This window comes from Polistes fuscatus, unplaced genomic scaffold (assembly GCF_010416935.1).
Source record: "Polistes fuscatus isolate 324 unplaced genomic scaffold, CU_Pfus_HIC Scaffold10, whole genome shotgun sequence".
Classification (NCBI taxonomy): domain Eukaryota; kingdom Metazoa; phylum Arthropoda; class Insecta; order Hymenoptera; family Vespidae; genus Polistes; species Polistes fuscatus.
This window is the reverse complement of record NW_025112998.1, coordinates 3,673,531-3,695,047: the sequence shown is the minus strand read 5'-3', so window position 1 is coordinate 3,695,047 and position 21,517 is coordinate 3,673,531. Positions and strand designations below refer to the sequence as shown.

At 30.6% G+C, this 21,517-nt stretch overlaps 3 protein-coding genes and 2 long non-coding RNA genes across 14 annotated transcripts; 3 read left to right on the top strand and 2 right to left on the bottom strand.

Annotated features, from left to right (window-relative positions):
- Positions 1-1,149: 1,149 nt before the first annotated feature.
- Positions 1,150-9,699, bottom strand: LOC122525892 (acidic leucine-rich nuclear phosphoprotein 32 family member A). The gene is made up of 8 exons (XM_043648930.1): positions 9,175-9,699; positions 2,531-2,674; positions 2,322-2,441; positions 2,119-2,231; positions 1,937-2,028; positions 1,797-1,861; positions 1,594-1,714; positions 1,150-1,312 (listed from the first exon to the last, which is right to left on the bottom strand). Exons 1-8 carry the CDS (start codon positions 9,220-9,222, stop codon positions 1,251-1,253), a joined length of 765 nt encoding a protein of 254 aa, XP_043504865.1. The 5' UTR covers positions 9,223-9,699; the 3' UTR covers positions 1,150-1,250.
- On the top strand, positions 5,030-6,234 carry LOC122525893. The gene is made up of 2 exons (XR_006305903.1): positions 5,030-5,332; positions 6,014-6,234. It is a non-coding gene; the product is annotated as an uncharacterized LOC122525893 (long non-coding RNA).
- A 526-nt stretch (positions 9,700-10,225) lies between the features above and the next one.
- LOC122525895 lies at positions 10,226-10,880 on the top strand. Its single transcript, XR_006305904.1, has 2 exons — positions 10,226-10,705; positions 10,771-10,880. It is a non-coding gene; the product is annotated as an uncharacterized LOC122525895 (long non-coding RNA).
- An 847-nt stretch (positions 10,881-11,727) lies between these two features.
- On the bottom strand, positions 11,728-16,751 carry LOC122525890 (putative histone-lysine N-methyltransferase 1). 7 transcript variants are annotated; one of them, XM_043648923.1, is made up of 4 exons: positions 16,428-16,751; positions 16,162-16,346; positions 14,410-14,568; positions 11,728-13,958 (listed from the first exon to the last, which is right to left on the bottom strand). In XM_043648923.1, the coding sequence occupies exons 2-4, from the start codon at positions 16,336-16,338 to the stop codon at positions 12,009-12,011; spliced, it is 2,286 nt and encodes a 761-aa protein (XP_043504858.1). In that variant the 5' UTR covers positions 16,339-16,346; positions 16,428-16,751; the 3' UTR covers positions 11,728-12,008. The 7 variants fall into 7 exon arrangements, with proteins under 7 accessions (XP_043504858.1, XP_043504862.1, XP_043504863.1 ...); XM_043648927.1 differs by lacking the exon at positions 16,428-16,751 and adding an exon at positions 15,310-15,445 and having other exon boundaries at positions 15,602-16,254; XM_043648928.1 differs by lacking the exon at positions 16,428-16,751 and adding an exon at positions 15,310-15,445 and having other exon boundaries at positions 16,162-16,249.
- Positions 16,752-17,172: 421 nt separating this feature from the next.
- Positions 17,173-21,081, top strand: LOC122525889 (nucleobindin-2-like). 4 transcript variants are annotated; one of them, XM_043648919.1, is made up of 12 exons: positions 17,173-17,383; positions 17,897-17,977; positions 18,195-18,310; positions 18,667-18,771; positions 18,842-19,063; positions 19,144-19,240; positions 19,316-19,392; positions 19,468-19,570; positions 19,657-19,837; positions 19,911-20,040; positions 20,343-20,384; positions 20,529-21,081. In XM_043648919.1, the coding sequence occupies exons 3-12, from the start codon at positions 18,200-18,202 to the stop codon at positions 21,051-21,053; spliced, it is 1,593 nt and encodes a 530-aa protein (XP_043504854.1). In that variant the 5' UTR covers positions 17,173-17,383; positions 17,897-17,977; positions 18,195-18,199; the 3' UTR covers positions 21,054-21,081. The 4 variants fall into 4 exon arrangements, with proteins under 4 accessions (XP_043504854.1, XP_043504856.1, XP_043504857.1 ...); XM_043648920.1 differs by lacking the exon at positions 17,173-17,383 and adding an exon at positions 17,812-17,830; XM_043648921.1 differs by lacking the exon at positions 17,897-17,977.
- The last annotated feature ends 436 nt before the right edge of the window (positions 21,082-21,517 follow it).

Here is a 21,517-nt window from a genome sequence, read left to right as displayed (position 1 = left end):
CTTTTTTTTTATCATTAATGTAACGTTAGTTATTTTTTTTTCATTCATTCGTTCACATTCTTCATTTATTTATTATTTATTTAATTATTTATTCATTATTTATTTATTTTCTGTTCCAAAAATCATCACAAGAGATAATGCATCATGTAGATCAAACATCTCTATAATTGTGTATGGTTGTGTGTAAACCTGTACAAAAGTTGTTCCTCGTTTACTCTCTTTCTCTTTCTCTCTCTCTTTCTCTCTCTTCCTCTTTCACTCTCTCTCTCTCACTCGGTCTCTCTCGCTCTCTCGTTCTTTCTCTCTATACTTATATTCATGTTACAATATAATAATATTAATAATAATAATGTATATTTAAAATGTAACTTATATAACCTTATTACTGATTAACGATGATGACTGCATTCCAGCGTGACCAGCCTTTGGCCGATTGGAGCTAACAGACAAATATGCTCCTTCAAGTGTAAAACCACCCCCTCGTGTTCTTATCTTGATCCCCTCACTCCCCTCCCCAGCCCTTCCTCACAATCTCCTCTCTCTCTCTCCCTCTATTTCCATCTTCGAGTTCTATGTTAATTATCAAACCTTCATCCCATTTTCTTTGATCTACCCCACCCACCCACACGCATTATGCAACACCACTAATACTCTAACTATATACTCTATATAAAATATCGTTAGTATAACTAAAACGTGCTGTGTCTAGCTGGAATGCAGTCCTATTTTAATTATTTTAATGTTATCATATTATTATATATAAATTCCATTTCACATTATTTAGCCATTCTCAAAAAATTCTAATTCTTCTTCTTCTTTTCTTATTAATCTGTGTTAAATCTGTTTTATCTAATATGTTGTTGTATTTTTTGTTTGTTTGTTTTCTTCTTAATCCTGTTGTTGTTGTTTCTTTCTTCTACTCTTTCATACTTTCTTTCATTCCTTTCTTCCTTCTTCCTTTTTTTGTTCACAAACAAAATTATTATTCAGTCAATAATTTATCAATAAATTCATCACTCCACTACTATAACTGTAGTCTCTCTCTTTCTCTCTCTCTGTCATTGGTCGGTCAATTTTACGTTTGATTTCCAGCTGTGTGTTCTTCTACTTTCTCCCTCTCCCTCTCTCTTATTCTCTTTCTCCCCTCTCTTTCTCTTTACCGTGTGTTGTAATTATTGTTAATATTTATAAGAATTTTACATTCATTTAAAAGCAGTATCAGATGCCAGTTCTTCTTCCCTTAGGATTCTCTAGTTCCCTGACTCCCCGTCTTCGTGTTTTCTTTTCTTTCCACGGGCTTGAGAAGACGCATCTAGATAAACAAAAATAAACTTTAAGAAAACTATCGGAATCTTCACTGGAATGCAGTTTTGTGCGTATTCGTTATGAAATCAACTTGAGATAAGACTTTACAACAAAACTTATTAAAATACAAATCACAAGTAATATTTGGTAATAGCTAAAGGTTTCTTAATGTTCAACGGCAAAAGAAATCTATTTCTTATATTTTTACGAATATTAGAGGTAGGATTGTGATCATTTTGCAATAATTCCTTAAAGAGAAATGTGTATATCTTAAAATAATATTTTTACTTTGCTCTTCTTCTTCAACTTCAAATATATCATAATCATAATCATCGTCCTCCTCCTCCTCCTCCTCCTCTCCTCCTTCCTCTTCCTCTTCGCCCACGTAATCTTCCTCGTCACTTTCGTCCTACGGAGAAGAAAATTACAGTAAAATTGAATTTGTATACATCTAAAAGTAAATCTTTGGAAAAAGAAATATTTAAACTTACCTCAAGGTTATTCTGATAGACTGCAGCTAAACCTTTTAAGTAATCCTCATCGTCGTCTTCAGAAACTGTAAAACACATTAAAGTAATACATTATTTTATTCTTATTTCTGTTATAGCAAGCTAAATAATTTTTTACTCACCATCCTCACTATCTTCTTCAGCATCTCCATCTTCGTTACCATTAACTTCATCATCGTCTGTGTCTTCAACTTCGTAGTCATCCTTGTCAAAACTAAAATTATAGAAAAGTAGTAAAGGAATTTTTTCCTCAATTGGAGTATCTAAATAAATAAAATAATAAATTTTTATATTAATATCGTACCCATCTAAATATCGTAGATTTGGTAGAAGACTAAAGATTTTCTCTTTGTAATTATCAACATTTGTTACTTCATTGTTAAAGAGATCCAAATATTTCAAATTCTTGAATTCCTTCTGCAATATAAAAAAATTATGAATTATTATACCAAAATATGCTATGATAAAAAAAAATATACCACATACATATAAACAAAAATAGCTTACCAATGGCTGAATGGTGTCAATATCTTTGATTTTATTCCCGCTAAGATTAAGATGATTTATTTGGGGACTCTGGTGTAAGAGATTTAAACCTCCAGAAATCCTGTTGTCACTTAATTCCAACTGGACAAAAAACAAAATATAACGAAAATTTAATATGAAATATACTTACATAGATACAATAATTTTTGTATTGTGCAACCATTATTCACCTTTTTTAAATTGGGCAACTTTGGAAAACCTTTTAGACTGGTAAGACCCACGTTGATAAGACTCAATACTTCTAAAGCGACAAATTCATCAGTCAGGCCTGCAATAAGTGTACTCCGACAATTGTCAAGAACCAAATCTTTGATCTAGAAAATAGAATACATTTTTTAATTACTATATGAAATCGAAACACAAAATAATACTAATAATAAACAGAATATATCATATATAATAATACACAGACATAATCTCAAATATATAAAACTGTAGATTTAAAAATTCATTTCTTAAATAAAATTTTTCATAAATTTATTGAATACTAATTCATAGTTTTTTTTTCTTTTTTAATAAAACTAAATTATATTCTTTTTTCAAATGACTCACGTATTACATAGATCGTTACTACATAAATCAATTAGAATAAAATAAAATAAAGAAATTTTAGTCGTTGGTATTCGAACGACCGATAAGCTTTCGCGGGAGAAGATGGGCTATTTTATTGATCGGAGAAAGAGAGAGAAGAGAGAAAAGCAAAAGGGGGTGTAGAAGGGGAGAAGGTGGAAGAAGAGAACGAGGAACATAACGGAAAGGAGTAGGTAATGGAGAAGTAGGAGTAAAAAGGGCTGTAAGAGAAGGAAGGAAGGAAGGAAGCTAGAAAGAAAGAAAGGGGTGTATGGAGGGATCGAATGAGATGTAATATAGGGAAAAGGGGGCAAGGAAAGAGGGGTAAAAAGCAAGCCGCGGAGAATGCATATAGCGGTGCGTCGTTGTCCTCCTCATTCTCTTTCTCGTCTTATTTAGCGGCATGAGGAACAGCCGGCACGCGATGCTAACGAATCCGCGTATTTCCTCCTTAGCGCAAAAAACAATTAAAAACATGGACAAGGGATGATGTGCTTTATTATAAACAATATATTAATTCTTTCGACATTTATAATAAAATATAAAAAGCAAATGGTTTATAAATATCAATGTCACAAACGATGACTCTCTTGTAATTCGTCTTTCAAAATTCCCGCCAAAAATATATCGAATGGCCGAGTTAGACATAATTGAAGTTTTATTTAAAAAAAACTACATATCAAATTCTGAATAGATATTATCTTAAAGATTGGAATATATATAAAAATAAGTTAAGAATATTTTTCTTTATTTTATTTTATTTGATTGGGATCTAAAAAAGTAAAATTGACAAATATTTATTAGGAGTATAGACGGAAGAAGAGGTGTTTCTTGCGCGGGGCATTTGAACGGACATCTACATCACTAGTATCATTATCATCATCATCATCTACGTCACAAGGAACATGCGTAAGAGCAAACGCCCACGCGCGCGTCTTCGAAACGCATGCCGGGTGAAAGAGATCTCGGATATTTTGAAGAGGAACACTAGCGACTACTTGGTGTTGTATTCCACGTCTCTCATCGATATATGTCAAAATAAAATGTTAAGTATTTTCGAGAAGTTAACACGATCAACGTAAATAAACATGAAGAATTTTTATTCGACCGCTCTCCCTTCCCCCTTCCAAAAAAGAAGGAAATAAATAAGGTATATATTTAAGTATATACATATACATATACATATACATATACATGAGCAGATGCAATTTGAGCGCGTCGATCGTCGATGATCGTCACAACTATATGGCGGTCGAATGGACTCGTCCAATATGGCTGCCGCTATGCAAGCGGCGATCGTTGACACGTAATAACGACGACGACACGTCGACGATGACGACGAAGCAACAGCAACAAGGCCACACCACCGAATAATAATTAACATTTTACACGTGTTTTTTTACGTTAAAATTTGATACGATTGAAAATAAAACGAATAAGTATTTTGATTGAGTAAAAATTAACGGTTGCAACGGTAAGGGATCAGTCTGAAAGAGAACACCGTACAATTCGACGACGACGCAGCAACAACAATGGCGACCGTGAATTGGTGCGTCACTCTTGTATGTGTGAATGCGCTCGCTCGCTCGCGCGCATCCACCCGCTTCTAGTTTGTTCTTCGACTCGTGTACGTCTCTTTCATCGGTGTGGGTGTATACCGGCCACCTCTCGCCTCGTGGTTTTTCTCTTTCTCTTTCTCTTTCTTTTTCTTTTTTTCTTTCTCTTTTTTACCGTTCTCGATATAATTGATTTATATAATACTACGCGACCGCACCGAAACGCGTACGTACAAAAAAAATGCAACTAAATATATTTATTAATTTTTCAAACTCTCCTTTCCTCCTCTTTTTCCCTCAGTTTTATCTTTTCACTTCTTATACATGACCTAATTTGTTTTATTTCATTTTATTGACTTAATTGTAATCTGATGGCACACCTGACAAAATTACAAAAAAGACTTTTTCAAAAATTACAAAAAGTTGACAAACCCGGTACAAAAAAAAAAGAATGTTTTCCATATCTTTTGATTCCCTTTTTTAAAATCCTAATCCCGCATTATCTATGTTCTTTTGTTCTACTTTTTCAAAAATTACCGAAAGCTGATAAGCGTATAAAAAATGACCGTCCATATTTCTTTCTCGATATCAATCCTACCGATTGGTATCGATCAATACGATAGATTAAATGTGAAAATAGTAACACATGTCCTTCGTGTCGTAATACACACAACTCGATTATACTATACTTATTATATATATTATTATTATTATATGCTAGGATTAAACAAGAAAAAAAGTAATATGTAAAATCGAAAAGACTTATTTATAGATCGATAAGAAAGATGTTCTCAAAAAGAAGATTAAAAGTTTTTGAAGTTCAAGACATGGACTACGAAGTGAAACGTAAGTACGTTGTGATGATATAGTAAGCTCAAGGTTTCGCGTCTCTTTTATATACTATCGACTCCGGAACATATATTCTCTCTCTCCTTCTCTTTCTCTCTCTTTTTCTCTCTATTGCATAATACACATACCCATTCATATATCTGGTATGTGTGTATATATATAGTATTATCTATGTTACACATTATAAAATTAACAATAATAATAATAACAACAATAATAATAACAACAATAATAGTAATAGTAATAATAATAATAATAATAATAAAATTATTTACGAATTGGTGGCACGCCTGATAAGAAACTTGAATGGTCGTCCATATTTATTTCTTTCTACTCCAATTCCGTTTCCTAATTATTGGTTTCTTTTTCTAAAATTACGAAAAATTATAAATAATATTAATATCAAATATTATTATTATTGTTATTATCACAAATCGAAAGAGTATAAATATGTCTACGTGTTCACATATGTTGTGTCACACGTAACCTCAAAAAGAGACACCATTTTGTCAATTGGACTTTATCGTCTTATCATTAAAAAAATGTGAACAAAATAATCCTAAGAATAAACGTCATCCCTCGAAAAGATAAAGAGAGAGAGAGAGAAATAGAAAGAGAGAAAGAGAGAAAAGAGAAAAAGAGAAAGATAGAGTGCAATATCGTCTTATGTCGTCGTAGGCGACGATGGTTGGGTCACAGGAGCGGACACTGTTATGGTTAGCTGGTTCGAAAAGAAGGGCTGTATTACGTATTCCATTCTGTCTAACATGACATACAAATACTCTCCAAGTTGTAACACTTTAACCATATCGCGGGAATTATAAGACATAATTTCAAACTATTCGAACGATATCTTGTTTTTTGAACTATCGCTGCAATTAAATGAAATAAAAACAAAAGAAAATATTATATACTATTAAAATAAATAACATTGTTACAAAATATTTAACTAATCTTAATAGATATATTTTAAATAATTAATTTACCAAAAAAAAATGTAGGAAAGTTTGACGTGATTTTTGAACAATTTGTTAACGTTAATAAATAAATATTTTTAAAAATATAAAAATTGTTCATTTTGGAATAATTAATTTAATCTAACTTATATATGTGTTATCGAAATAACAGAAATGGATTCAGTTTAATTTGTTCGAAAGGACAAGTAAACAAATTCTCTTCGATCGTCTAAATTTTCTGTTAACAGATTTGAAACTTTCTTATTTTTACTCTTTAATTATCTTTCTCTTTAAAAAACAAGAAAGTAAATGTATGATATCGTTCTATTATTATTACTCGCGTGCCAAGCATCACGTTCTTCTCTCTTTCTCTCTCTCACTCTTGAGGAAGAAGTATTACGACAATCGTGGTGGTCCTACAAACCGTTTAGGGTCAACAAACGAAAATTGAAGATGATGATGATGCACTCTAGTGGAAATTTTAGAAACTATAAAAAGATAAGAAAAAGGATTTTTTTTTAATTTGAGATAGAAGTAATCAAAAGAAATATAATGTATAAGAATTCGAAAGAAAGAAAGAGAGAGAGAGAGAGAGAAAGAAATAAAAAGATATAAAAATAGAAAAGAAGAAGAGGTGGAAGAAGTAGAAGTAGAAGATAGTTTCTTATCTACGGAGTAAACTAGCAACATATTTTCGAAAATATGTTTCTTCGATAATCCGCCATTAGGAAAGTCAACGCGACGTACTTATCACTGCACGAGCTATAATATATATGATATATGTATGTGTGTATGCGCGCGTGGTAAATATAGAAAGAAATAGAGATAGTTTTACAAATTGCAGCACAATTTACAAATAACGTAAATAAAATAGAAAAAAATACATGTAATATAAAACAAAGAAAATAAAATAAAAATAAATCGACCATTACTACGAGCGCCGGCGTGTGTTCGTTCATCGATTAAACACATTTTACTTTCCACGCGCCATACGTTTCACAAAACACAACACACAACCTAACGCACAACACGTAGAAAAGCAAAAGAAGAAATAAATGCATAACTTGAAACGACAATGTGACACTGTCGTTCTTTTTACCTAGAGAAATATTATTCATGAGAAAACATCATACCATATATATTACTCTTTCATCTAATTATTAGAAAAATAATTAGAAAATAGAAGGAGAGGGAAAAAGCATTGAAATTGAATGCAATCGAATAAAATGCGTTCTGTCGTAGCCGGGAAAGTTCGGGAAAATGTAAGCAAACGATTGGTCGAAGGAGTTCGTTCGGTTGGACTCGATCGACCAATCAACAGCCGCTCCTCTACGCCGATTTTTCTTACGCAAATGGCCGATCGCGTTACGCGCTGATGCTACTAAGTAAGTATATAATATAAGTAAATAAGTACTATGACTGAACTAATGAAGTATACGTAATACATATGTAAATATACGTAATAAGTATTTTCGAACACTTAGCTAGATGGATTCTATCTTATTAAAACAAATAAAACAAACAAACGGATAAAAATAAACTTAAATTCAAAGTATTTCATCCAATAAAATACTAGTAATAAATACATAAATAAATAGTTAGAGAAAAGAAAAAATATATATATATACATATATGTAAATAAATAAAAAAAGGAAAGGAAGAGAAAGAGAGAGAAGCATACGTAGAAAGTAAAGAAAGTAGAAGAAAAAAGATAAATCACAAATAAAAAAAAGAAAGAAAGATAGAAGGAAGAATATATCGAAAAACATTGCCGTTCGTTCGAGAGGGAAGCGGCACGCCATGCTTGTCGTTCCTCGCGTCTCGTTGGCAAAGTGAAAAAAAGAGAAAGAGAGAAAGAAATAGAAAACAGATATTACTGATGGAAAAAAAAATCAGAAAGAGAGAAAGAGTTATCCCATGTCGGTTAGCAGCTAGGAGACGCTTTGTCGGCGCTCGCTCTTCGAGACCGACCGTGAAGCCACGCGGTCAGAAGCGGCGAACTAGTCACGAGAAAACACTGTGCGCTTTGGTTCTTTGCATTCTCTAAAGTTAAAGTTGAGGATGAAAGACAGAAAAAGAGAGAGCTAGAATCTTGTTGAGAGACCATGCTCTTGTTTCTCTATAATGACAAGAACTATGATTACTGTGATGACAATTATGATAACGACAATACGACGACGACGACGACGACGATGACGACGACGACGACGATGGTGATGATGATGATGATGATGATGATGATGATGATGATGATTATGATTATGATGATGATTATGATGATGATGATGATGATGATGATGATGATGATGATGATGATGATGATGATGATGATGATGATGATGATGATGATGATGATTATGATGATGATGATGACGACGATGACGATGACGATGACGATGACGATGATGATGACGATACAATGACGAAGATGAAGACGACGACGACAACGATGATATGATGATGATGATGATGAAAATGATGATCATTGCAATATCACTATGACGACGACGAAGACGAGGATATTCGTATATAACTCTATCTTTCTCTTTCTTTCCTACAAAGCATCTACTATATCTCTGTTTTTCACACGTAAACTTCTCCTCGAAAGTACACGCACATATCATCATCATGATCATCATGATCATAAAGAAACACGTAGTATATCTTGAACAAGATCATGTTTCTATTTGATTATCTTTCTATTTCTATTTTACACACTTTAGGTTAAACACATTTGGTAAATATATATGAAAAGAAAAAGAAAAGAAAGGAAGCAACGTAAGGCACGCAACGCAACGCAACGCAACGTAGCGCAGCACAACGCAACGGAACGCAACGCAACGCGCAATAAAATAAATATGTAGTTTATTAAATTCGGCTTACTTCGGCAGGTTTTCTGCCCCGCTTCTCAAGATTAATCCGTTTTTCCATGACCGGTAGATCCTCTTCTCTTTGATAAATTTCCTCAACACCAGCTCTTTCTCACTGCACCTTCTCTCTCCTGCGTCGCAACAACTACCCGCAACCTTGCTTTCAAACCGGGAATATGACGGACGGACAGCCACGATCGGTCACTACCACTCGGACAGAACTACCAGCGTTACTGTGGAGCCAACCCAACGGCGGTTCGATTCTGTGCCCTAGGCCCCTATACTTCTCTTCCACTCTTTCTATCTTTCTATCTATCTATCTATCTATCTATCTATTTCTCTTTCTTTCCTTCCTTTCTTCTTTCTCTTTCTATCTTACTCTCCCTTCTCACCCTCTCTTATTCTTTCGGCCTAACATTATCTCTTTCCATCGAAACTCTGTCTCCTTTTTACTCTTAAATACGGAGTAATACTGGTCCCCCACGCGACACCAGCCGACAAGGTGGGAAACGAACACATGCTGGAACTACTTTCAAAACCACCAATCACCTACCTCCGTTCTCGAGCCCCCCCTGATCGACGCGACGCCTAGCAGCACAATTCACATACTCCTAAATTCTCTATATTTCCTTTTCTCGTTAGGCACACTTTTTGAATTCTCTCTTATTATCTATATAATTTTATTTTATCTTCGAGCTTTCAACAGCTCTTCATCAAACCTTACAATTTAATACAAATATTTGTGTGATTATATTATTTGTCTTCCTTCTCTTCTTATTTTCTTTATTACTATCTTTTCGAATATAATCTCGATCGAATTGAATTTTATTTCAAATTTTCAATCGAATAACGTAATCGTTCTGATCCATTGCGGTTTATAGTCACAATTTGTATTTTTTCTTTTTACAAATGTTTTCTTTTGTTTAAAACATTAGACGTAAAGAATTTTTAGTATGAATTCTTCGATCAGGGATTATTGTAGAAAATGTTGAGGAAAAAAAAAAATAAATAAATCTATCGAACGTTATCCTCTAATTTTGATTTGAAATATAAGCAATACCTACGTCCCTATGTATACGTAGTTGATTCCTCACGAAGGGTTGAGAGATCAATATGCGCTCATTGATTGCACCGGTAGCTCTACTGCGTCGGCTTCGTCGTTACCTTCTTTCTTAACCGTTAAATACGAAATACCTACTTACCTATCTACTACTTTACATCCTAACATACATTTCCATCTAATTTACATCGGAAATATTTCCAATATAAATCTGACTACTATTTTCGTTCCTAGAAAAACAGTAGCCATTTTGTTTTACATTCAAATTATTAAAAGCATTCAAAAAATTAATTGAAATACAAATTGTTCTCTACGTTATTGTCATGCGATAGGATTATCTTTTATTTGTTTATTCGTTTTTTTTTTTTGTCAAACAATGTACCATTGTCGGTAATAAATTTCCGCAAGTTTCTAACCTCTAATTTTTAAACTCGTTTATGTCTTTGAAACGGATTAGTACAATTAAAAGGGTATTCGGACATTTGTAAGTATTCATCTTGTCGATATAATGTATATGTATTATGTTATCAATAAGATGTATCATTTTAGGATGATATCTAAGATTCAATTATATGCAATTAATGAAAACGTTAGTTTATTAATGGTTATATTTTGAAATAAGATCGTTAATTGACCTAACACTGAAGCGTAGTATTGTATGACTAATTGTAAAAATAGATTCTCATTTATTAGTCGTCATCTTTCTTTAGATTATCAACTTGAGCACTACTATGTCAAGTGCATCATACGATTTCAAATTAAAAGATACAACAATAATCGATTTTTTCAGAAATCGATTTAACTGAAATTCTAAAAGTTCTATTAACTAAATAAATAAGTAGAAAATATTTTATTTTGTAAAAAAATATTGTGTATGTATGCATATGCAAATTTATTGTAAATATTTGTATATCGTGTGAAAAATAAATCAAACCCCATGGATTTAACTTACAAAATATCGATAATTTTTACCATAGGAAAAACTAAAATTCATTTTACCTCGTACATTAAATCGTTAAAATGTTCGAAGAAAATGAAATAAATATTTTTTATTTAACGTAAAAGATTTAATTTTGTATTTTTTGTCGTATCACGAATTGGATCTTTTCTTCTTGTTTAAAAATAAAATTACAACGCTAAAATGGAGAGTATAAAGGATTATAATCTAATTATTTTTATCAACTAAAAATTATTTTATATTAATACAGCAGACAGTATGTTTCTAAATTCATTAACTTTGAATGAATATTATTTACAATGCCGTGTTTCGTAGGATCTCGTTTTGCAAAAAAAAAATATGAACAATAAAGTTTGTAATAAAATATATACAAGAAAAAGAAAGAAAAGAAAAGATTATTTACAAATGTACGATTATGCTTATACACATACATAAATCACTAACTTATAGAATAGTAATTATAATAAAAATAAACGCTTGATAATCGTAGTTCAACGACGATGAAGAAATTAGAAAAATTGTATATATTCATTATTTACATTACAGTATTTAATTGTAAGCTCTTCAATGTATGTATTTTTCAAATAAATTCTTTACATAAGAACTGACGGATGATTCTGATAAAATTACGAAGTGAAATAAAATTAAAAGAAAAAGAAGAAAAAAAAAATTTTTAAATAAAAAGACATTCGTTCAATTAATTACATATGTAAAATCTTTGATTTTGTACATCGTCTCATAATGCATTGTATGCATTACATAAAAAAAGAAAAGAGGATTAAACGCGTTTGAAATTTTAAATTTTACTAAAAATCTGGATTAATGTTTGTCATTGTCTATTTACAAAGGTCGCCGCCGATCCCAAACTAGTAACATGTTCAGCAAGAAATTTTTTATGTTTAATATACTGCGGAGGAGCTGCCCTTATTTGTATATGACAAACAGTCTTGGTTTTGTTATCCTGAACAATACTTTTTAAATTTTGCTTCTTACCTAAGACATTAGATTCCAAAGAGGGACTTTTTCGCTTGTGATGATGATAATGATAATGATGATGAGGATTATTTATTTCTTGTTTTACTGGTGCAAAAAACGAGCGAGTTTTACGTGGTTGGTAATCCGGTGTTGCCTGCATCCTTTCTAGCGCTGTACGCAAAGGTAACAAACCAACCGCAAACGGGATTTCACCGTCTGGTCTGTAATCGGCTAAATCCATGATATCACTGGTATGTTCCATGATATCCGACATGTCGCCCCATAAAGCTCGATTGATTTGTCCTACATTGTTTTGTTGGAAAGGAGACGGCAATTCCATAGATATGTTCATCTTATCTATGTCGTCGTTGTTCGTCGTCATTTCGCATTTAACTTTGTTACTCGCTTTAGATTTTTGATCGGATTTATTGATGGTCTTCTTGATTTGAGTTTTTGAAGAATTTTTAGTAGTATTTAGCTTATTAAAACATTTTTTATTGTATCGTGTAATGTTATTGACGTTTTGATCCATTGCTTTCCGACTATTTTTTTTTATCTTACGTTTTCTTTTAGAGAAAGATTCCATTTTGCTGGGAATATTAGTTTTATCTAAAAGTTTCTTAGTTACTATAGATTTTTTTAAAGATATAGCATTGTTGGTTAAATCTTCACTTTCTTGTTGGTTCAATCTGACGCTTCTTCTAAGAACCGGTTTTTCTATTTTTTGTACTTTATCGTTTATGACTCGAAAATTAAAATCTTTGTTATTAACATTATTTTTATGTATACTAAAGATATTAGTATTTTCATTAAAATCCTTACATTTCATTAACGATCGTTGCTCGTTTATCATACCTTCTGCCACAGATTGCATATAATCATTATCCAAACCAAAATAATATTCGGCGCACTCCATATCCAAGGGTGTTAATAGTGTAACCGGTATACTATTACTAGATTGCATATCCGATAAATCAATAGAATTAGTAGAAGATAATTTTGGTATCAAATTATTCAGATGCGTTAATTCATTCTTTGTATTGATCACTGGTTTACGCTTTTTATGCGTATAAACTTTGATACATTTACCTATTTTATCAGGCGTATTGTCAATCACATTTTGTGCGACATCTAATTTAATATCTTGGACACACTGCGGCGAGGTTGTTGAATATTTCTTAGATACTGTTAAATCTAAAACATCACAGCACTGTTCATATAATAAAGGTTTAATTTCTTTACTTTTATCTAAAGTTTCATCATTTATCTTAACATTATTCATTTTTATGTAATTATTTAATCTTTCCTTCTCGTATATTGATTTATTATACGATTCGTCTTGAATATTTTCTTTATGATCTTTCATTAATAAATTCTCCCTTAACGAAGATTCTACTTCTTTTGTATCTACATCTAAAATTTCGTCATTTTTTTTCTTATTACTCATCTTCATACAATTCTCTATCCCTTCTTTATTCCTTATTAATATAGTGCACAACTTATCTTGTGTTTCTTCTTTAAAATCTTCCGTTAATAAAGTATTCGTAGAGTTATTCTGTTGTACGTTGGTACTTTCGTTATCGTACGAATCTTCGTATAACGCGTGCTTAGATGTATTATCAAAATTATGTTTTGTACTAGTTAGATCATTTTTTGCGTTAACGCAACAATATTTTTCAAGGTTATTATTATTATTTACGTATAATTCATTATCACTTTTATGCAATTGAGTTACACTTTCAGTAGTGCTGTTATAATTTTTTGTTTTCATTACCGCGTCTATTATACATGTTAACTCCTTTACCTAAATAAATGAAAAAAAGAAATATTAGTTGTTGATATCATTTGATATTAGTAAATAAACAAAACGTAAATATATTATTTATAGACAGTTGATACGAATCTTGATTTTTCGTTTTTTTAACGAAAAGATAGTAAACATGAATTGACGTTGTTATTCAAAAAGATTAAAAATTTGAATTTATGACCCAGCTAAAATTTTTAATTCATAAGATTCAAGATTAATAATTACCATTCTAAAAATCATTATTAGCTTCATCGATAGTTGCACCAATCAATTTTTAATAAAATATTTACAATACTTCAAATAGTATTATATTAATATTATTAATTATATTTTATTGTGCATTTATATTTCACATATAAATCACAAATGCATGGGAATCAAGACTCAATCAACTTCATAATATACAGTCCACAATATGTTAACTCATTTAAATAAATAAAACTTTTACTTTGAAAATTCTTGAGGCAGTTAACAAAGATGGCAAATTTTCATGAGATATAGTCGTTCCTCCGCAATACATAAATTCAACCATCGCCTTCAATACTTTAAAACTTAAATCTCTGAGTAAGATTATCGGTTCTTGTCCCAGGTCTTGTTGCAGTATTTTCTATAGTATAAAATAAATAATGTTTTAAAAGCAATAATCATTTACAATTATTTTATACAAATGAGAATTATTATTCGATTATAAAGATTATAGAAAAATGATTCATGAATATATATATATATATATATTTTTTTTTTGCATATATCATTTTAATCCCTTACACTATAATTTAACACACATGCCAAAGTCTGTGCTATATTTCGTGCTTCTTCTTATGTTTGATCTATAAAACTCATTATGATTAGGACTCGTGTTTGGGTCATAAAGTGTATTAAGAGTCTCATGCGTTGTTATAGTGCAAGAAGTTAATGACTCATTTTTTGCGTCGATATTTATTATATGCAACTTAATATTATTTAATTTAATTATGATACGTTAAAATTTTTATATTTGAATTAAATACCCATAGATAGATTGACGACAATAAATTCTTTATACGAATTAAAAGTTATCCGAAATCCTAGAAATGGTGGTTTTATAATTTCTACTATCCTATACAAAAAAAAAAACACAAAAAGAAATTTGTTTGAATGTATATATACATTTATATACACATATATATTATTTGACGATGGAGAAAGAACTTTATGCAAGTTGTGCTTGAATATTTACATCTAATCGATATTATATCGATAAATAAAATATTAAACACGTGCACGCACACCCTTAAATAAAACGCATACTTTGATATGCACGTTTGTCGATTATATCCCTAATTTATGTAAGTTGGTTACTTAATACCTTTCACAGGAACTGCTGTTCTTCAAAAATGTGAAAAGTATGCCCCACCAAACTCAGTTTCCTCAAATGTTTGTAAAGAAAAATAAATTTCCAATAGACAGGATTTTCTTTAGCTTATACGAATTTTCTATTACCCCTGTAAAATTGGTCTACCGTAAATATTTCTGCACATATTCTAACGTTGCAGTAAAGAGAGAGAGAAAGAGAGAGAGACAGAGAGTATATATATCTGCGTTCTTATAAAAATATATTTTATCTTCATAAGAACTTTATATACTGAATATGTTTGTACGTATGTATGGATGTGCGTATATTCGGTCCTTTTATACGTCAAAATCCCATGGTCGGTTGCAATGAAACATTACTGGTTTGCTCAAAATAAAATGAACTGAAATTCATATAAATTTTACATAAATACAGAAAGAGCTTTGTATATACAAAATGTGAGATAGAACGTACAAATTTTTGTCAACTCATTTATAAATAATGAATGAAGAATTCAATCGGTTAAACGGATTAACGAATATAATTTCAAGAAAGAATTGATGCGATAATGATCATAATATTTCAAAGCGCATTAAAGTTAATACGCATGCGAAGCTAATTCAAGTTCCTGCCTAATTTTACGATATAACTTTATATTTTTCTTTTTTATTTGCATTTGTAAACGTATACCATTAAAACAATATATATATTTTTGTTAATGGATCAACAATTAAACTTCTGAAATATGAATTACTTACTACAATTGTAAAGATATATTAGATAAGGTTATGAAACTCAGAAATCAAACGAGACAAGATATTATAGAATACATTAATATTCTTTGAAATAATAGTTGTATCGGTTTACCTCAAAGTATGTGCTATTGGAAGCTAAAACCAGTTTATGCACACGAAGCTTTTGATCTTCACACATAAGAGTAATGTCTACGAGTGCCTGACTTGCCAATAACTCACTGAATCTTTCGGTTACATATCCTGCATGACCTGACCATTTCAGGACACAATGATTAGGATTTTCAACCATGATTATAACTGTTAACAGAAATTTAAGATTATTTTCTTTTCAGAACAATGAATTAAAAAATGGATGAAAAAATTATTAACCTCACTTACCTATAAAAATTATTTAATTTGATTATTAATCAAAATGTTGATTTTCCTCTGTCACGTATAGATTGAAAAAAACCACGAAATCGTTTGATGAGATGTATGTGATCGACTAAATTTGTTGCATTCCAATATGTCTCACTTATACATTTTCTGACGATATTCATTAAACAATATTGTGCTAAATTACCTTCTAGGTTTATTACTTTACAAAACATTGGTTTTACGAATGCACGAGAAAATGCTTATCTTACTTGATGCAGTCTTCGAATCAAAATCTAGCCATCTTATTTCGTATTATTACATACGGTATTATAACCATACATTAGCGACATACGTGATACGAAATAGCGTTATTTTAATCGAGAAGTAATACAGAAATTTCTATATTTAATTTAAATATTATAATGGCAAGTGATAAATATTATTATTATCATCGATATATTAATCATCGAATAACATATATGATTTTATATTTTTATTTATATTTTAATATCATGAATAATAAAACGATAATTACTATTGCTAAGATTCGGAAAGACTGGTAAAAGTGTGATGACCAATCACAGCGTTCGACTAATCACAGCGTTCGATCAATCACAGCGTTCGACTAATCACAGCGTTCGACCAATCACAGCGTTCGACTAATCACAGCGTTCGACCAATCACAGCGTTCGACTAATCACAGCGTTCGACCAATCACAGCGTTCGACCAATCGAACTAAGTTTATTGTTCGATACATGAAAATACTGTCTTAACCTTACTTCTTAAGAACGTTTAGTATTTATAGTTAAATTTTACGTTTCTCAATTTAACAATCACGTTATGTATATATTAAAACATCATTAAATTAAAACTAAACGCGGGCTTCCTTTAAACCTCGATGATTCGAGTTACTGACAATTATCCTCTCTGGTAGAATAATATATCAAGTGTCAAACGAGACGTCAAATATACGAAGGTTGTTATATTTTTTTTCTTTAACAATATTAAATACGAGTACATTCTTTTTATTTCGTATATTTTAATTATTCTCTAACGTTTCATATTTATTTTATACATTTTGTAATGGATCAGCGTGTTATCATTTATAAATAAAAATTATTTTTACCATGAGCATAAATTAGATCTATTTTTTTTTCTAATGAATTTGGACGATTAACAGATGGTGCAAAATTGCTTTTAATTGTTAGTAGAATTTTTAATCGATGTTTTTTTTCTTCTTGTTCCACGAATTTCATCGCGCGAAATTTTTGCTTTATCTTGATGTTTTTTATCTCTATCTCTTTTTAATTCTTTTTTTCCTCTCTCCTTCTCACTATCTGTCAGTGTTATTCCTATTACGATGTTCTAAAAAGAGCCACGATTCCAGTAATTGACGTCAACGCCAACGAATTAATTGTCACGTGTAATATTTTCTTTAGCTTGGTAATACTTTATCTTTAAAAAAGAAATCTGAATTTTTTTTTCTTAGGCTTATCTCTATTTTAAATATTGAGATTATCTTGTCTTACGCGTACATCTATACAGAAGATTCTAGCGCGATTGAGATAAGGCAAGTATAAACTCCATTTATCAGTTTCCTGTTATTTTAACAAGCGAATACTTGCGATTATTTAAATAAGAAAATATTTTATTGAAATTTTTGTGCTATATTATTCATTGATTCGAAAATTCGACTTTAATTTATACATGAGTATATTTATTTAAATATGAATTTATTTATATTAGATTATTGTATATTTATTTTAATTTTTTTTATTTATTTATAGGAAATATGGATTGGTTTTTAAGTTTTTTCGTATGCGGTCTGTTGGTGCAAGTAATCGTTGCACCTCCAGTGACCAAAGACAAAGCTAATGAAGATCATAAGGAGAAAGAAAGTCAGGTAAGAAAAATAAAATGATAATAAAGGTGACAATATAGCGGTTTAGAATACATATAATTAAATAGGGTGTCCTCTAACCAGTGGTACAAGGGAGTAGGAGATGATTCTATATAAAAATCTAAGTTGGTAATGTAGAATGAAATTTGTTTATACCAAGCTGTTTTTAAGAAAAATAAATTATAAAATGTAAATTTAGTATGCATGCACTTGATTCATTTTCAGCTCGATAGATTTCACTATCTTAAGAAGGCTTTTAGTTGCAAAATTTGAAAAGTACTCGCTTGTATCACCAGTTACAGGACACCTTGTATATACATTTTAATATTATTAAAAATGTTTATGGGTTTTATTCGTAGCCAGAGATGGAATATCATAGATACTTGAAGGAAGTCGTGGATGCCTTAGAAAGTGATCCAGATTTTCGTGCAAAACTTGAGAAAGCCAATGAGGAGGATATACGTGTAAGTGATTTATAATGATCGGTCTGAATGCATGAATTATTGATTTATATATTTAAACATTATATATCAGACAGGAAAAATAGCTCATGAATTAGAATTTGTGAACCATAGAATAAGAACAAAATTGGATGAATTGAAACGAGAAGAATTGGAACGTTTGAGGCATCTTGCAATAAAGGAGAATCAGTTGAACAACGGTTTGGATCTTAAACATTTAAAGATAGCCGAACATTTAGATCATACTAATTCGCGCTCGTTTGAAATAAACGATTTGAAGAAACTAATAGCTAAGGTTTGTTGCATAACACTATTGATTTAATTTATTAGTATATCATGGTACAAATTTCTTAATCGTTCTATTATTTATTTTAGACGACCGAAGATTTAGAGGAAGCTGACAGACATAGACGTGAACAATTTAAGGAATATGAAATGCAAAAGAAATTCAATGAAGAGCAAAAATTGAAGGGTAATATTTGTCTATTTTTTGTTATTATAAGATTTTTAAAATTATACATATTCATGTAAGTTCTTATATTTGTAGCTATGAGCGAGAAAGAAAAAGAACAGTATGTAAAACAAATTCAAGAATTAAAAGAGAAAAACAAAAAGCATGTTCCTGTAAGTTTTTTTATAATAATATAATGATATGAAATAGAGAATTAGCTATGTTGTTATAAATACGATTATTACCAGTTACACCATCCGGGCAGTAAGGGTCAGTTAGAAGATGTATGGACTGAGCAAGACGATATGGGTAGCGAAGATTTTGATCTTAAAAAATTCTTTTATATTCATGGTAAGTAAAAATGTTCAAATTATGTTTATAAATTAATCTGAATAATACGGATGTGTATTTTTATCATTGATCTTTTTACTTTCCAGACGTTGATAATAACGGTGTTTGGGATCAGAACGAAGTAAAAGCTCTATTTTTAAAAGATTTGGATAAATTCTATGGCAAAGATGCAACGGTAAATGATCCTCTTGAAAAGGAAGAAGAAATGGAAAGAATGAGAGAGCATGTATTTAACGAAGCTGACCTTAACAAGGATGGACTCATAAGGTATTATTTATATTAAGTTTATTGAAACTTACAATGCTATATATTTAAACAATCAATGTTGTTCCGTTCACAGCTATTCAGAGTTTTTGGAACAAGCCAAGAAACCCGATTTCCAAGAAGATCCAGGATGGGAAACATTGGGCGAACAAGAAATTTTTACTAAAGAAGAATACGAGGCTTATAACAAACGTGTGCAAGAAATGGTAAGTGAACGATAGCTTGAATAAGATTTTTATTACAATAAACATATTGATTTCTTCTTGCATGGAAGATTAATATTTAGTACGGGTTACTTAAAAAATTATTTTCTTTTGAATATTGGAGATGCAATTAGAATATTCTTTACTTTTCTTGCTTCAATTTTTAATATGTTTCTTTTCTATTTGTAATAGTGTTTTATTTTTTAAGAAAGCACGAACACAATTTATTTTGTTTAGTTTTTATTTGTAGTATTTAGGAAAATTAATATAGCTTGCATACACGCATGTTTTGGTTTTGTTACCAGCTACAAAAGGAGCATGGTAATGCACCTCTACACGATCAACAGGTGAGCTTTCCTCGTATCCTTGATGTACTAGTAAAATGCATAATTAAGTTCTTTTGAAATAAGATAAACAGTTTTATTTTATTTTTTATAAAAGTGTATATAAAAAATTGAATCAAACGAGAATACAAATTTGTTTTCTTCTAGTTTCCACCACAACATATGCCTGCACTACAACAACAAGTTGGCAACAATCAAATTAATCAACAACAGTATCAGTATCAAGGACAACCGGTTCAACAGCAATATAATCCGCAACAAATTCCAGTACAGCAACAACATTACCAAGGTCAAGTACCAATCCAACAACAACCGCATTATCAACTGCAACAACAGCATTTGGAACAACAGCAGTATCAAGGACAGATGATGGCTCAAAATGGACAATTTCATGGACAGGTACAATCTAATCAGATCCCAATACAACATCAACAAATACAACAAGCGCAGCAAATCCAACAACAACAACAACAACAACAGCAATATCAGCCACAGCAGCAACAACAAAATATTCCAAATACGATATCGCAGCAGCAACATGTTCAAAATCAAATACCATCGGTCCCAGAACAAAACAAGGAGAATCCTGTGGTACAACAAAGTCTACCGTCGGCTGCCAATTCCGCACAACAAATTCAACCAAATAGCATAAACAATGCTGGAAAAGTTTAATCTATATACATACATATATATATGTAAAATACGAGACGTTTTGGCTATATATACTTGAATGACTTCAGTATTAAGCAGAGATTTTTCAAGATAATCTTTTAGTTCAGAAACTAAAAAAAAAGGAATAAAAAAAAAACAAAAAATCAAAAAGATATTACAATTTTACAAATATGACAAAAAAATTTAACTAATTTGTTGATATTTATTAATTATTGTTAAAAGAAATTTATGATTTTACAGTGAGACGTGTAAAAATGTTGTTTTTATCGATGGTTAATCATTAAGATAAAATATAATTTTACTTAATTAAATTATTGGGCATAAAAGCAATTTTGTTTTAAGTGTAAAAGAAATATAGTTTGTTTTCTTTCTTCTTATTCTTTTCCAATAAATAATTTATGTATAAATTCCTATCTCGGTTGTTCTCTATTGACTTTCGAACGCTTGACCTGTACTACTTAAAC

Bases quoted from the DNA above. Each gene is read 5' to 3' on its own strand.
- LOC122525892 (XM_043648930.1), bottom strand. From the start codon at position 9,222: ATGGAAAAACGGATTAATCTTGAGAAGCGGGGCAGAAAACCTGCCGAA. The intron at 2,232-2,321 runs GTAAGCTATTTT...TTTATATTGCAG, and splicing joins TTGACACCATTCAGCCATTG to AAGGAATTCAAGAATTTGAA. The intron at 1,313-1,593 runs GTAAAAATATTA...TTGTTTATCTAG, and splicing joins AGTTGAAGAAGAAGAGCAAA to ATGCGTCTTCTCAAGCCCGT.
- LOC122525890 (XM_043648923.1), bottom strand. From the start codon at position 16,338: ATGGTTGAAAATCCTAATCATTGTGTCCTGAAATGGTCAGGTCATGCA. The intron at 14,569-16,161 runs GTAAACCGATAC...TTTATACTATAG, and splicing joins CCAATAGCACATACTTTGAG to AAAATACTGCAACAAGACCT. The intron at 13,959-14,409 runs GTAAAAGTTTTA...TCATTTATTTAG, and splicing joins CTGCCTCAAGAATTTTCAAA to GTAAAGGAGTTAACATGTAT.
- LOC122525889 (XM_043648921.1), top strand. From the start codon at position 18,200: ATGGATTGGTTTTTAAGTTTTTTCGTATGCGGTCTGTTGGTGCAAGTA. The intron at 18,772-18,841 runs GTAAGTGATTTA...ATTATATATCAG, and splicing joins CCAATGAGGAGGATATACGT to ACAGGAAAAATAGCTCATGA. The intron at 19,064-19,143 runs GTTTGTTGCATA...TATTTATTTTAG, and splicing joins TGAAGAAACTAATAGCTAAG to ACGACCGAAGATTTAGAGGA.